Genomic DNA, 15,441 nt, shown 5'->3' on the forward strand with positions numbered 1-15,441 from the left:
AGAGCCTCACTCACTCAGAACTCCCAGGGCAGTGAGAGCTGAGCACCCTGAGCAGCTGGACCTTTGGGCCAGGAGGGCTCTTGCCCGTCATTCCAGGGTCAAAATAAAAATAAGTAAAACCTTCAGCCTCTCCTGAAGAGGTGGGAGGATGGGACACACTGTTCTGTCATCCATCAGTGCCTGTGGTGGAGGAGCTGGTGGGGATGGCCAGGGGATGGCCAGGGGATGGCACAGGGGATGGCACAGGGGATGGCACAGGAGATGGCCCAGGGGATGGCCCAGGGGATGGCCCAGGGGATGGCACAGGAGATGGCACAGGAGATGGCACAGGAGATGGCCCAGGGGATGGCCCAGGGGATGGCCCAGGGGATGGCCAGGGGATGGCACAGGGGATGGCACAGGGGATGGCCAGGGGATGGCCAGGGGATGGCCAGGGGATGGCCCAGGGGATGGCCAGGGGATGGCCCAGGGGATGGCCAGGGGATGGCCCAGGGGACATCCATCACTCAGTTAGTTCAGACTTTTGCCTGGGGCAGCAGCCCTATTAGACCTGGCTTAGGCCTGGCTCTGGGGGCTTTCCCAGCTCCCCAGTTCCCTTCAGCTTGGAAAGGGAGGCAGAAATCCTGTGGCCCCCCAGCATTTGGGGTGTTTGGGGGCCGTTATTTGTCACCAGCATGGAGTGGCAGCTTTATGGAAAAACTCGTGTGACATTCCCGTCCCACGGGGCTGAACGTGGAGCCACCACATCAATCTCTGCCTCAGGAACTGCCACTCTCTGCTTCCCTTCTTCCCCAGGCTGTTCTGCATTGCACTGTCATCTCTGCTGGAATGTTAGCAGGTTCTCCTGGAGCTGTCAGGAATCCAGGTTTCACTTCCCAGGTCTTGTTTTCTCCCGGTTTCTGGGACTCTTTGCTGAGCCTTTGTAGAAACTACAGAAACAAAAGAGAGGAGGCAGGGGAGGAGTCTTTAGAGGACTTGGTGACACTGGTGACACGCTGGTGACACCCTGCAGTGTCTGGCAGGTGACTTGTGGCTCCATCCTGAGCGTGGGGCTCGACCTCATGAGCTCCTTTGGGGCTTGAGGGGTCTTTGGCACCGGGTTCCTTCCTTCCCACCTCTTTTCTAAAGGTCCTTGTGCTTCCAGAGCCTGAAAGCTGATGGCAGCAGGTGAACAGGGCCCTTTTTTTCTCCTTGAGTGCCTAATTAATGCTCGACAAAAGCAAACCTGAGAGTGGAACAAGCTGTGAACAGTTGTGGGCTGCGAGGGCAGAGTCCAGAGCAGGAGACAGGACAGTCTGAGCCGTGTCTGGTGGGAACGTGGGGCAGCTCCAGCCTGGCCCCCAATTGTCACCTCAGCTGAGGCTCCTGCATTATTAATGTGACACTGGCCAGGCAGGGGGAGGCAGGATCGGTTCAGCCCCTTCTGTGCAGTCAGAGGCAGAGCTGAGGTGACCTGATTGTGCTCCAGTTCCCACAGGGAGCAACTCGTGTGCCCGGTGAGCTGGAAAACAGGGAGGCTGCAGCTCCACTTTGTCTCTCCCGGCTCCTTGGGCTCCCCCTGCAGAGTTCTGAGCCTTGTGGGAACATCCCCCAGCCTAAGTTATTTATTAATTGCCTAGTCTGGCAATAAAAAGTCCCGAGTTTAATGGAACTTAAGTGCATTGTTAGGCTGACAAAGCCTGTCTGTGCAGGGAGGGATGGGGCTGGGGGTTATTTATCTGCTAATAAATACAGGCTGTCCTGTCATAAATACAGTTATCAGCACATCTACCTCTGCCTGCTCGGGGAAAAGAATCTCTATGGCACTGATAGGGAGGCAGGAAGGGTTTGGAGGAAATGATAATAGAGCTGTAGCCCAGATCTGGGGGGGGATTCACCAGGCAGCATCAGGGAGCTCCAGCTGCATTAATTGCATTAACCATTCTTCTGCTGTCTTCAATTAGGGTTTGTTTGCTCTTGAATGGAATAAATATAATCACATTTGTTACCTTTTTGTTTGGTGTGGCTGGAGCCAAATGCTGTTTTTCCACTGTAAAAGTACATTCTTAAAAGCAAAGTATTTGCCTCCACAGGAGCTCTTTGCTCCTTCTATATCCAACATATTGCATATGTGGGTATATGTGGGTAGTGCCCTGTCTGTGTGCATTAAATAGAAGAAGAAATCATCTCTTTTGGGTGGGTGTGTGCCTAAATAACTGTTAAATGGGAAAAGAATTCCTCAGAGTCCTTTTTTTACCTGTTGAATTGCTCGGTTGTGACAGTCTCAGAAATGCCTGTGGACTTGTTGAATCACTTTTCATTAAAGTGACTGTGATTAATCCAGGATAGGGATCCAAGAAAATTCAGACTGAAGTGATTTTGAAACGTTTCAAAGGTTAAGGAAAACAGCAGAGAAATTACTTTGTCAGGTCCCCTGTCCAGTGGAAATTAGTTTGGCTTTGTCTCCATTTGAGCTTCATTGCCCCAAATCAGCCAAGGATTTTTGGTTTATGCTCCTTTAAGGATGAGCTGGGGGAAATGTCACATAAAAAATGAAGAATTAAGAACTTCAGTGTAAAGGTTCCTGCTAGGAGAAAAAAAAAAGGGTATTGATTTGGTTCTAGCCAGCAAATTCATCTGGGAGAGTAATTAAATTTGATGTCAATGACTGAAGTTTTGCTGCTGCGTGGAAACACTTTCATGTTTTGATGGAATGCAGGGAAAAAAAGAAGGAAAAGGGAGAGAGAAAGCAAACTGTGAGTGATGGATGAATGTGATTTCCCTCCCAGCACCAGGTTCTGGAAGGAGCAGGGACAGGGATCCCTGGAACTGGGAGGCTCTGGGAGGGATTTGTTGAAGTCTGTTATTAACAGATGAGGGAAGTGCATTGAGAGGAAACAAGAAGGTGCCTTGGAGGCCAAAGGGGCTGTGCCCACCTGGCACCAGGAGAGGGATTTACCCTGAAACCTCATCCTGGGATTAAGGCTGAGATAAAGTCCAAAGCAGCAGAGTTGTTCCATTTTCAGCTCTGGTGGCACCTGCTGGGTTTTGAGCAGAGCTCTCCTGTTCTGGCACTTCCAGGGATCAGGAGCTGCTCTGCTTTCACCCCCTTCCCTGCAATCTGCAGGGTGGTGGGATGAACACACCACGAAGTTTTTCCACACTTGCATTTCTAAAATAACTCATCCTCTTAAGGACATTTTTATTCCTTCTGGGAGAGGAGGAGTTCCCTGCTCCTCCTCCTGCAGGAAACCAGCTGCTGGGAACCTGTCCCAGGAGCCCCACTGGGGGATCTTAAAAATGTGGTGCTGAAGGAAGGCACCTGGAAGCTCCTTGTGTTTTTCCCAGGACTCTCCCCAGTCAGGAATCCCTGGGGATTCACACATCACACCCCAGTGCTTTCCAAGGGGTGATGTGGGATCTCCCTCTGCATTTCCTGAGTAAATTCCAGCCCCTGGCCCAGAGTTAAGATGCAGGTGTGTTCTTTCCATCCCTACAGCATTAAAAGGGGGAACAATAACTTTAATCTAATTATTCATTTCCCTTGTAAAAGTCCATTGTGATGAGATGTCTCTGGCGACCGAAAAATGAGGTCTAGAGGTGCTTAAGTGTATTTTGTTTAAGAGAGTAAGACAAGCTCAAATAAGATGTTCAGAATTAATGGTACAGCTCTCCTGATAATTCGAGGAGAGGTTGGGATGAAAAAGTTAAAAATACAGGTGAAGTGAATCATAATAGGTGGAGATATAAAAGAGCTGCTGCAATGTGTCCCTGAGATGCACTGAAAGGGAAATTAAGCTCGGAATAGTTGGGCTGGTTCAGGGCAATAAAGGCTGGGAGGGAATGGGAGGCTCTGGCAGGGCTTGGGTGAGCTGAGCAGCTCCAGGTTGTGTCTCAGGGAGCCAGGGATGGGTTGGGTTAGAAGGGGAGTTGAAGATCACTCAGTGCCACCTTCCACAGGCCCAGGTTGCTCCAAGCCCACCCAACCTGGCCTTGGGCACTCCCAGGGGTGGGTGATCCTGGTTCTCTTGTTCTGCCAAGGCTCCAGGAGTGCTTTGCTCCTCAAATCTCCTGCTGACTGGCCCTGGCAGGGACCAGGGGGCTTTCTGTGACTCCCCTCTCCTGGAATCTCTCCTCCTCCTCTCCCACTGACTGCAGAGGGGCTCCTTTCCAGCCAGAGCAGGAGGAGGAGGAGCTGAGCTCTGGGAAGCTGCAGGATCAGAGAGGTTCACCCTAAATGTGTGTTGGAGGCTCCAGGGCATGTCCCAGCCTGGCTGGGGGGAGTGATGAGCAGCAGCTGGAGATCCCTGTGCCACAGGGATGCTGAGAGAGAGATTCAGTGAACAGAGGGATTAAATTAAACAAACAAGATTAGTTCAGGGGGGAAAAAAAGATCAAATGTGCCCAGTGATGATCTTCATCTCTTATTTGGGCTCACTGGGGCTGGTGTTCAGCTGCAGCCCAGCTCTGGGCAGCTCCAGGGCACAGAAATGCCTCCAGGTTTGTGCTTAAATCCATCATCTCCACTTGATATAATGGGATTTCAGGTGGAATTCCCACCTTGAGTTGACTCCCTGCTCTCCTGCATCCCCCCCAGGAACTGCTCCTTGGATTTGGGGCCTTGGAGAAGCAGCCCAGCCAAATTCCAGGGTGGTTCAAATTGGATCTTGTGCCTGCAAACACCTCCTTCCTCTCTTCCAGTGCTTCCAGCTCACTTTGTGACATTTTATTGATTTTTTTTTTCCTGCCCCCCCTTTCTTGCTCTCCACAAATTAAAGCAGGAATTGGGATTGTAAATAGATAATGGGATGTGAATGCAGAGCAATCAGTGCCATCCATGTACAGAAATACTAATTGTGCCAGGGGAGGGATGGCTGAGTGAATGGGATAAATATTTCATGCCTGCCTTCCATGGGAAATACAAGGGCAAGAAAAGAAATGAAGAAAAATAGTTGTGAAAGCCACACTTGGGTGCTTTTCCTCAAAAGAGGAGTTTTGATGCCATTAACCTCTCTGTGTTCTGCAATAAAGGGATTGGAGGAGCTGTGTTTAATGGGGAGGCTTCAAAAAATAAACCCTCAACACCTCAGTGCTCTGATTAAAAACCCAGCTGGGAAGGATTTGGGATAAAATCACTTGTTTGAGAGATGCATTTTTTTCCCCAGCAGTGCTCAAGGGGGGAGCTGGGGACAGGAGGTGACAGCAAAGTCCAACTGTTGGAGGGGAAAGAGCAGAATTTTGAGCTCCTGCTGGTCAGTGAGGTTGGAAAAGACCTCCAGGATCAGCAAGAGTGAGATAAAGAGCTTTAACTCCCTTCCAGCCCAAACCCAAAGCAGGCTGGGGGGCTGTGCTGGTCCCACGTGTCCTGGGGATGGACAAGGGGACAGATGGACACAGAGAGGCTGGGAGAGTTTTTCAGGTTGTTAATGGACTTTAAAAACCAAGAAAGTAAAAATAAAAGCTTGGAATCCTGAGGAATCCAAGGTAAAAGGGTGGGTTACTAATCCTCAGGCTGCTGAATCCACCTCTCAAGGATGTGGATATTAAAAAAAAACCAAAACAAAACTAGGGATGGAGGACAGGAGAAATTCTGCCTCATCCAGGCAGGTTTAGTTTATTGTTCTCTTATTTTTTTTTATATCACTCAATCGAATTATTTGTCTCTCCACGGTTATGAAAGTTAAAATTTGGCTCTGCATACCCAGAGAGTGTTTTATGAGACGTTTTGACTGTTGATTCAGAATGAATAATAAAATGGCCTTTGGGGGGCTGAGAGGATGAAGTTTGAAGCCTGTTGTCATAACAACCAGACACAGGAACTTCCTCACAATTGGGTTTTTTGGCATCCCCGTGTTTGATCCGGGCCCCAAATCTGTTGGTTTGAAGTTTAGTTATTTGAGAAAAGTTTCCAATTCAATCGGTCCAGCTGTCTTTGAGTCCTCCAAGGATGGCAAAAAGCCACAGAGAACCCATTGCTGGAACACCTCGTGCTTCTGAAAGGGCTGAGAAATGGAAATAATCGATGGGGAAATGATGGAGAACAACCTGAAAAGCGATTTTTGGAGTGTAAAGGATGTTTGCAGTCACGCTGCTCATTGGGCAGGACTCAGGCAGGGGATAATCCAGGGTTTAGTCTGTACTCTAGGTGGCAGAGATGCATTAGTTATGCACAATAATCAGCCCTGCAAGTTCATTAAGAGTTGCAGTTCCTCTGCCATTAATAAATCCTCTGCCAAGGGACACCCTGGATCCCCCTGTTTGCCAGAGTTCACCTCTGGAAGGGCTGGTTGGGCTCTAAAAATGCCTCCTGGGTGTCAGGTCTGCTGTTAAAAATGTGGGTCACCAGCTCTGAGTGACCCTTGGGGATGATGGAGATTTCCAGGATCCTTTTGCCTTCATCTAAAAAAAAAAAAAAGCATTGGAATGCCAATAGTTTTTAAATAAATAACAGTTGATGATTAAAATAATTCATTGGCTTTCATTAATAACAGGATTCCAAAATATTTTGGAATTGCCATGGGCAATGTCCCCTTTATGTGGCTCAGTCCAAGTGCTGTGACTGGAATGTTGTCCCAGACAAAGAGAGCTCAGCCAGGAATGATGAGCTGGAGTTTACTAAAGCAAAACCAGCATTGTGTTTTAAGAGAAAATACAAATATAAAGAGGTCTGAAGGGCTGGGGAGTTTTCCACCTTGTTTGCTGGCTGTGCTCTCACCCAGGTCGGGGTGGATCATAAATCACTTCTCCTTGCTGGCAATTTACCCCAATCCAGAAATATTTTTTACCCCAGTCCCAAAATCTTTTTACATCCCAGTCCTAAAATCTTTTTATCCCAGTCCCAAAATCTTTTTTACCCCAATCCAGAAATATTTTTTACCCCAGCCCAGAAATCTTTTTACATCCCAGTCCTAAAATCTTTTTATCCCAGTCCCCAAATCTTTTTTACCCCAATCCTAAAATCTTTTTTACCCTAGCCCAGAAATCTTTTTTACCCCAGTCCCAAAATCCTCTGGCAGTTTAGAGGAAAAACTCAGATGGTTCTTGCACTCCTTCCTGCTCCTCAGTGGAGACAAACAGACTTTTTTGGAGTGGGCTGAGCAACCAGAAAGGCAGGAGCTGAATAAACTTGGGGGGATCCTGTGGCTGGAAACCCCTGGGGGGTGGAGGTGCTTTGCTGGGCACCCCTGAGGGTTTCCTGGGTCAGTGTGGGAGCAGGAAAACCTGGAAAGGTGAGTGTTGGGGGTGATTCCCACCCACTAATGGGGTTTTTTGCTTCTCTTGCAGGTTCACTGGGATGAATTTACCTGCCCCTGTGATCAGCAGCAAGAACTGGCTGAGGCTCCACTTCACCTCTGATGGCAACCACAGGCAGAAGGGCTTCAGTGCCCAGTACCAAGGTACCCACTCCTGCTGCTCCCACCCCCCCACGCTGCTTTCCTGGGAATCCACAGCTCCAGGAGCCCTCTGTGTCCTGCTGGAGTTCATTTTCCAGCTGGAATCCCGGGAAGTGTGGATTTGATGGAACCCCACAGTGGTTTGGGTTGGGAGGGAACTTAAAGAGCATTTAATTCCACCCCCTGCCACGGGCAGGGACACATCCCACTGTCCCAGGTGGCTCCAGCCTGGCCTGGGAAAGATTTTGAGATTGGGATGGAAAAAAAGATTTTGGGACTGGGATAAAAAGATTTTAGGATTGGGAGGTAAAAAGATTTGGGGACTGGGGTAAAAAACGATTTCAGGACTGGGGTAAAAAAAGATTTCTGGATTGGAGTAACAAAAGATTTCTGGACTGGGATGTTAAAAGGTTTCAGGACTGGGGTAAAAAAGAGATTTCAGGACTGGGGTGAAAAAAGATTTGGGGACTGGGATGTAAAAAAGATTTTGGGATTGGGGTAAAAAAAGATTTCTGGATTGGGGTAAAAAAGATTTCGGGACTGGGGTAAAAAAAAGATTTTGAGACTGCAGTAAAAAAAATTTGGGGACTGAGGTAAAAAAAGATTTCAGGACTGGGGTAAAAAAGATTTGCGGATTAGGGTAAAAAAGATTTGTGGCTTGGGATCCCAAGGTGCTGTTGAGGGCCAGGAGATGTCCTGGCAGGTGGCTCAAGCACAGGGAAGCTGCTGCCCTGGGGTTGGGGGCAGCCCTGACCTGGGGCAGCTCCTGGGGGGACCAGGGGGTCACCAGAATGGGGGGGGTTGGAGGGAATTCCTTGGAGCTGTTTGCAGCATTCCCTGGGATGGCTCTGGAGGACGTTGTGGCTCTGGGGGCAGGATGAAGGAGAGGGAAAAGGAAGCAGGGAAGGAGCAGGAATGCCATCCAGGGGGGGTTAGTGCAGCTCAGCACTTTTCCTCCTGAGGAATTGAGGAATTTGAGGGAAAGTGCCACAGCTCAGGAACAGGAGCAGAGTGAAAGGGAGAGGATTTTCCTTGGATAATCTGCCCAGTTGGGATGTTCCCTGGCTGTTCAGCCTTAGCAATGTTGTTTAGCTTTGCTTTCTGAACCACCATGGTTCTTTAACCCTCTTGGCTTTCCTGGAACATATAAATTACTTCAAATTATAAGGAAACCACCCCCCTTTTGTTTTCCCTGTGCAGCTGATGCCTTTTGGTAGGACACCTTCCCTCTGCTGTCAGCAGTGCTGCTTTCTATTAAAACACCTGCCTGAGTCATCCTTTCTCCTTAAATAGAAAAGTAAAGATTAATGTTATAATTTCCCCTGATTAGATAAATGTCAGGGGGTTCTAATCTCACACACTGGGTTGTCAGACAGAATGAACTGTGCTCTTGTGTGTTGAGTGTTTAAAGGATGAGCTGAATGACTGTTCTTGAGGTGCCATTGAAGCAGGGCCTTGGTCTGCCTGCCAGGGGGGACCTGCCACTCGTTTTTCTCCCCTTGCTGGTTTTTGTGGGGTTTGTCAGGTTCCTCCTGTCTGTTAGGGAAGATTTCAGTACTTTATTTTCAATAATTTTGTAGAATCAGAGAATCAGCTGGGTTGGAAGGGACCTCTGAGATCATCAAGTCCAACCCTTGATCCAACCCCGCTGTGGTTCCCAGCCCATGGCACTGATGCCACATCCAGTCTCAGCTTAAAAACCTCCAGGGATGGAGAATCCACCCCTTCCCTGGGCAGCCCATTCCAATGGCTGAGCACCCTCTCTGCAAAGAAATTCTTCCTAATCTCCAACCCAAACCTCCCCTGGCACAGCTGCAGACCCAGCCCTCTTGTCTTGCTGATGGTTGCCTGGGAAAAGAGACCAACCCCCCCTGGCTCCCCCCTCCTGTCAGGGAGTTGCAGAGAGTGAGGAGGTCTCCCCTGAGCCTCCTCTTCTCCAGGCTGAGCCCCCCCAGCTCCCTCAGCCTCTCCTCACAGCACTTGTGCTCCAGTCCCTTCCCCAGCCTCGTTGCCCTTCTCTGGACCTGCTCCAGCCCCTCCATGTCCTTCCTGAGCTGAGGGCCCAGAACTGGACACAGCACTCCAGGGGTGGCCTCACCAGTGCTGAGTCCAGGGGCAGAATCCCTTCCCTGGCCCTGTTGGCCACCCTGTTCCTGAGCCAGGCCAGGATCCATTGGCCCTCTTGTCCCCCTGGGCACACTCTGGCTCCTGTTCAGCTCCCTGTCCATCCCCACTCCCAGCTCCCTTCCTGCCTGGCTGCTCTCCAGCCCCTCTGGCCCAGCCTGGAGCTGCCGGGGGTTGTTGTGGCCAAAGGGCAGGACCCGGCCCTTGGCCTGGTTGAACCTCATCCCCTTGGAATCAGCCCAACTCTCCAACCCATCCAGGTCCCTCTGCAGAGCCCTCCTGCCTTCCAGCTGATCCCCCCAGCTTGGTGTCAGCTGCAAATTTGCTGATGGTGGACTCCATCCCTTCATCTAAATCATCAATAAAGACATTAAACAGGACTGGGCCCAGCACTGATCCCTGGGGACACCACTGGTGACGGATCCCAGCTGGATGCAGCTCCATCCCCAGCACTCTCTGGGCCCAGCCCTCAGCCAGTTCCTGACCCAGCACAGGGTGCCCCTGTCCAGGCCTTGGGCTGCAGCTTTCCCAGGAGTGTGCTGTGGGAGACAAACAAGAAGCCAGGCAGCAAAACCTCCCAGACCCGAGGGCAGGATGTTTGCAGCCAGTGGGATCTGTGGCTGGAGAACACGAGGTGCCCAAGCACAACCTCCAACAAAACCCAGTGTGACCCTTTCCTTGGGAGCATCACCTTGCCTGGACCCAGATATCCCAGTGGAGAGAAACACCTGCAGAACAGGCCATGTGATGCCATGGAAAGGAGAGCAACTCCACTGCATTTTTCATCAGGAGAGATGAATCAGAGCCCAGGCTGGTCCAGGAGAAGGCAGGAAGGGTGAGGGGGAATCTAATTTGTTGTCTGTTTTCCGAGGACGTGTAAATACATCATTTATTAACACCCTGTGTCCTCTGAGACGGGGTCTGGCTTTGCTGATAATCTATAAGAAAACAATTTCCCTTCCAGCTTGTTTAAATTGATCCTCAGTTTTTTGCAGAACACCCTCGTTGCCTGTTCCCTCTCAGCTCCTCCTAATCCGTGGCCTGGTTTGGAAATCACTGTGTGAATGTAAAAGCAAGGTTAGATACAATCAGCCTGGGCAGAGGGTTGGTTTTTTAATTCAGCACATTTTTCCCTTCCTGGCAGAGTTAAATATCTTCCCCTTTTCCCTTTTATTGAGGTGAATCTTGTGCCCCTGCAAACACTTTCCCCACCCAACACCCCGTGAGAGCAAACTGGAAGGGACTGGAGAGAAATCCTCGCAGGGGGTTTTTTCCTTCCTCCCTCCCTCCCCTTCTGCCATCTCCCAAAGGTGCCCTGTGCCTGCAGGGGTAAGGGCATGAGCCAGAAGTGCCTGTCAGGTGAGGTGGCAGCACAGCCAGGTGTCCCCTGTCCCCCCCTGGCAGCTGGAAGTGCAGGGATGGAGAAGCTGCTGAGCTGAGAATGGTGCTGGGGAGATGTGGGTGCTGCTCTGGCTGCTGCTCTCCCTCCTTGCACGTGTTTTCTTGCAGGAGTTGAACCCCAAAGTGCTTTTTAGGTGATTGTTACCAACACATAATTGCCCATCCCCTTCCCCTCCCTCCTGCCCCTCCAGGAGCTGGGTGGGGTGAGCTCCAGCTGGGGCAGGGAGCAGATCCCAGCAGAGCTGTCACCTTTCCAGGGGCTGGTGGACTCTCTGTCCTACCTGTGCACCACAGAAATGGCTTTTTGAGGCTCTCACAGAACCGTGGAATGGTTCAGGTTGGAAGGGACCTCAAAGCTCGTCCCGTCCCACCCCCTTCCACACCTCCCACAGGTTGGTGCCAGCCCCACCCAGCTGGGTAGGGACCAGTTAGGGATTTATGGGCTTCATTTTTGGCACATCTTCCACTCTTCACCTCGGATCACAGCTCTGTGTGATCCCCACAGGGGTTCTGGCTCACCTTGGGCAACCTGGGGAGTCTCCTCTGGGCAATCCCGTGGCAGGGACAGGGAAAATCCTGGTGCTTGGGCAGGTTCTGATTCCTGGAGAGCCATTCCATAGGTTGGCTAAAAGAAGATTTTCCAAACAGCTGATTTGAGGGTGATTTTCTTCACCCCCAATGTAAGGACCCCTGTGAACAAGCTGTCTATTTTTTAGTATCCCAGGTGCTGGTGAAACATCCCAGGGGGAGGAGGAGAAAGTCAGGCAGGCCTGTATTTAACAGCAATCCCTCAGCAAGGAGAACAGAGATTCCTGGAATAGATTTTTTTTTGTTGTTATTAATATTTTTTTTTTTTTGCTGAAATGCTGTTTTCCAAAATTAAAAATAAATAAATGTGTTCTTAAATTCTCATTTAGAGCAACATGAAACACTTTAAAAGAAACACCCCCTGACTGGCTGCTGGCTGGAAAAAGCTTTGTAATGTCATCTCTCAAGTTTGACAAGGATGCTGAGTATTCCATTAGATCTTATTGGATGTGTGTGAGCAGCAAAACCCTGCAGAAAACAGAAGTTTCTGTTCATCCAATTATCCTGACACAGCCCTTTGTAGTACTGCTCCACATTCTGACTTATAAACAAAACAGATTTTCAAATACCAGATTTTTTGAGGGCAGAGAGCGGGAGAACTGTTCTTATTTATTTATTTATTTATTTTCCCCCCTAAAGCGAGTGCTGCTGGATTGTGCCTTGTTTAATCTAAATTTTGAGTCATTTGTAAAGCTTGGCTTTCATCATGCTGCAAACAAAAGGAAGGATTAAGGGGAGAGGGTGCAGAGATCTCTCTTGATCAGTTGGATTTGGAAGGGACACGATGCAATTAGGGGAGAATTAGGGTGCTGCAGTCCTGGGCTCTGGATTTGGGGTTGTGCTTGGTGATGAGTGTCTGGTGTGTGCTGCTCCTTTTCCTTAGTGCTGGAATTTGGGAGCCAGGCTTTGCCTTAGGCCCAGCTTTGGAGGGGGGTGTTTGTCCCCTGGCAGGGCTGAACATGGGGCAGCTTTGCTTGTCAGGAGCTCTCCATGCCTTGGAGAAGCCAGGGAATGGTGTGGGTTGGAAGGGACCTCAAGGACCATCTTGTTCCACCCCCTTCTGCTGGATTTGGGATGTTCAGCTGAGCAGTTGGGGTGTCCTGAGCCTGGAAGGGCCCTCAAGGACCATCTTGTTCCAGCCCCTTCTGCTGGATTTGGGCAGTTGGGGTGTCCTGAGCCTGGAAGGGACCCCAAAGACTGTCTTGTTCCACCCCTTTCTGCTGGATTTGGGATGCTGAGCACTAGGGAAATGCTGGAGTTGGGCAGTTGGGGTGTCTTGACTCTGGAAGGGACCTCAAGGACCATCTTGTTCCACCCCTTTCTGCTGGATTTGGGATGTTCAGCTGAGCAGTTGGGGTGTCCTGAGCCTGGAAGGGCCCTCAAGGACCATCTTGTTCCACCCCTTTCTGCTGGATTTGGGATGTTGAGCACTAGGGAAATGCTGGAGCTGGGCAGTTGGGGTGTCCTGACCCTGCCAGGGCTGTGTTACCCCCCCCTCAGCACCAGCCCCAGCCCTGGGTGGGGGCACCAGTGCTTGGCATCTTTGCCTGTCCCCTGAGGCTGCAGGTTCCCTCCACCAGACCCTGTGCTGTGCCAAGGGTGGGTTGGCACAAACATCCCTCTGGACAAAGGGACTTGGCAGTGGGAAGTTGTGGAGGATGTAAAAATGGGGATTATTTTTGGAAAGCTGCTCCCCTACTGCTTGTGCCCCAAAGCAATGGATGAGACCCTGTAAAATCACCCCAGCACATCCTGGAATACCTCAAATTTAGCCTTGGATGCTCAGACTTGACTGGGTTTATTGGCTGGAAGTGCAGGGTTGTCCCTGTGCTTGCTAGGAAAGGACTGCAGTGTTCTGCAGGATAACCTGGTTGAGGCAGAAATAGGGGTTTTGCCCCAGAAATGTGAGTTTTGGCAGCCCCCTGTCCTTTCTGTGGTCCCTTGATGGTGGATTTGTTAAAAACCTCGAGGTCAGGCTGCAAACACCCCATGACCTGCAGGACTCTGGGGATCTCTGGGGCATCCTGAGACCTTCTGCTCCCCTCCTGCTGCGTTTGCAGGTGGATTTAGAGTCAAAAGAAACAAGTGTTAGATTCCCTTTGATAGTGGCCTGCTGTTAATTAGTGTTCTCCTCTTAAATTAAAAATTAGACAACCCCCCCTGCACAGTCTGAACATACCAATGCTGGTAAGAAAGATGTGACTTTTCCTCATGAATATTTTTTTAAGCTGGTGCAGGGGGCTGAGTTTGAAGTTCTCCCTGCTTTATTTAAAGAGAAAGCAAAAAGCTGTGAGCAAATGATGAATGAAAAGCTCCCATCCAGCCTCTCTCTCTCTCTCTCAAAGCACTGCCCCAGGTGAGCTTCAAGGAGTGACAATCCACATCTCCCTGTCTGAAGCTCCCTGGGAACAGATGTTCCAAACAGGCTGGTTTTTAAGCCAAAAAAAAAAAAAGAAATGGCATGATTAAAAAAAAAACCTTGTTAGTGACAGGGGTAATTCTTCCTGACAGCTTTGTCTCTGGAATGTGCTAATTTAGGGATGAAAGGATGACAAGAGGAAGATAAAGAGGGGAGAGCAGTTTGAAGTGGGAGATGGGCTGGTTTGCTCCAGGAAAAGGCTCCTGGAAGGGATTTTGGATGTTGTGCTTCCTGCTGGGAGGTCACAGTCACCATCCAGCTCTTCCTGTGGCTGTTCATGGTGGACTTACCCTTCTCTTTGCCAATAATATGGTTTTTTGGGTTTTTTTCCTGCTGTTTTATTGCCTGTTTGAGCCTAACACTCCCCCAGGCCACATTTAGAGTTTATGGAAGCAGAGAGTGGCTTTGCTGTGTGATGGATCCATGGGAAAACTGCATCAGGAAAACTGGGTGGAACTCACTGAGCATTTCCCTCTGAGGATCCCTGAAGTTTCTCAGGGCTTCCCTTTTGCCTCTGTCCCATTTGTGATGTGTTAATGGTGTGGTTGCAGAGGGATGGGGGGGTCAGACCCTGCTTTTATCTTCAAATAAAAGCTCTCCAAGGCCACCAATCCAGCCCTAACATGGTGAATGAAAGGGTCCCTCCTGGTTTGGGGGGTCAGGGTGAGTTGTCTCAGCCACCAGGGAAGGATGCAGGGGGTGGGTGATGTACAAGTGTCTCCTCATTTTCTTTTGAACTAATCCCTGATGCTCAGCTAAACCTTTTCCTTGTCTTTCCTCTGTTTTCCATCTGTCCCTGCAGTCAAAAAGCAAATGGAGCTCAAGTCCAGGGGGGTGAAGCTCATGCCCAGCAAGGACAACAACCAGAAGACATCAGTGTGTAAGTTTTTTGGCTCTTCCTTCTCTGTCTTTGGTATAAATGATCTCCTTGAACATTTCATTTGACTTCCAGTAATCTCTAAAACTTTGTCGTGATGCTTTTCCCTCTCTTCCCTCCCCATTACTGCATCACTTCCTCCCAGTGCTCTGCTCACAAGCATTTACTAACTCCTCAGAGTGGCCTGGAGGGGACTGGGGGGTGTGTATGGAATATTTATATGGAATATATACTGTATTCTGCTGCTCAATGACAGCCTTTTAGTGTGCAAAGTGTCCAGCTGGAAAGAACTTGGAAAACTGAGTTAATGTTGCTGTGAAATTAGGAGTAGGGATAAGGAACAGCACCAAGAAGAGCTTTTAGCAAGCCTGCAGAGGTGGCAGCAGGCTCTTTCTCTTTCTATTTGAATTTTATTCAGTTGTCCCTGCAGAAGAATCGTGACAGTGCTGGGCTTGTACCACTGATTTTTGGGTCTCCCTGTTTTGGTGGCTGTGTTTAGGGTGGTGTGTCAGTGTGTCCCTCTGGCAGGAGGGGAATCCTTTAGGTCCATCCATCTTTCCATCAGGTTCTTCTCAAAGCAGAAGCAAAACTCAGAGTTTCTTCCCCTGTGTGACTCTGGACGGACCTTTGGGCTCCTCAGGGGACCCTGAGGTGGAACA

The 15,441-nt window shown here is 49.8% G+C and overlaps 1 protein-coding gene across 3 annotated transcripts in view; it reads left to right on the top strand.

Annotated features, from left to right (window-relative positions):
* CSMD2 (CUB and Sushi multiple domains 2) overlaps window positions 1–15,441 on the top strand; it is a 284,784-nt gene that overhangs the window by 94,983 nt on the left and 174,360 nt on the right. For all 3 annotated transcript variants that reach the window (XR_010425057.1, XM_064635158.1, XM_064635159.1), the window contains exons 7-8: window positions 7,264–7,376; window positions 14,708–14,785. Coding sequence is in view for 2 of the 3 variants with exons in the window: in XM_064635158.1 (XP_064491228.1) it covers window positions 7,264–7,376; window positions 14,708–14,785 (191 nt within the window). In the remaining variant the exon portion in view is untranslated. The remainder of the gene's footprint in view (window positions 1–7,263; window positions 7,377–14,707; window positions 14,786–15,441) is intronic.

The sequence above is a fragment of the Pseudopipra pipra genome, chromosome 24 (genome assembly GCF_036250125.1).
Source record: "Pseudopipra pipra isolate bDixPip1 chromosome 24, bDixPip1.hap1, whole genome shotgun sequence".
Taxonomy (NCBI): domain Eukaryota; kingdom Metazoa; phylum Chordata; class Aves; order Passeriformes; family Pipridae; genus Pseudopipra; species Pseudopipra pipra.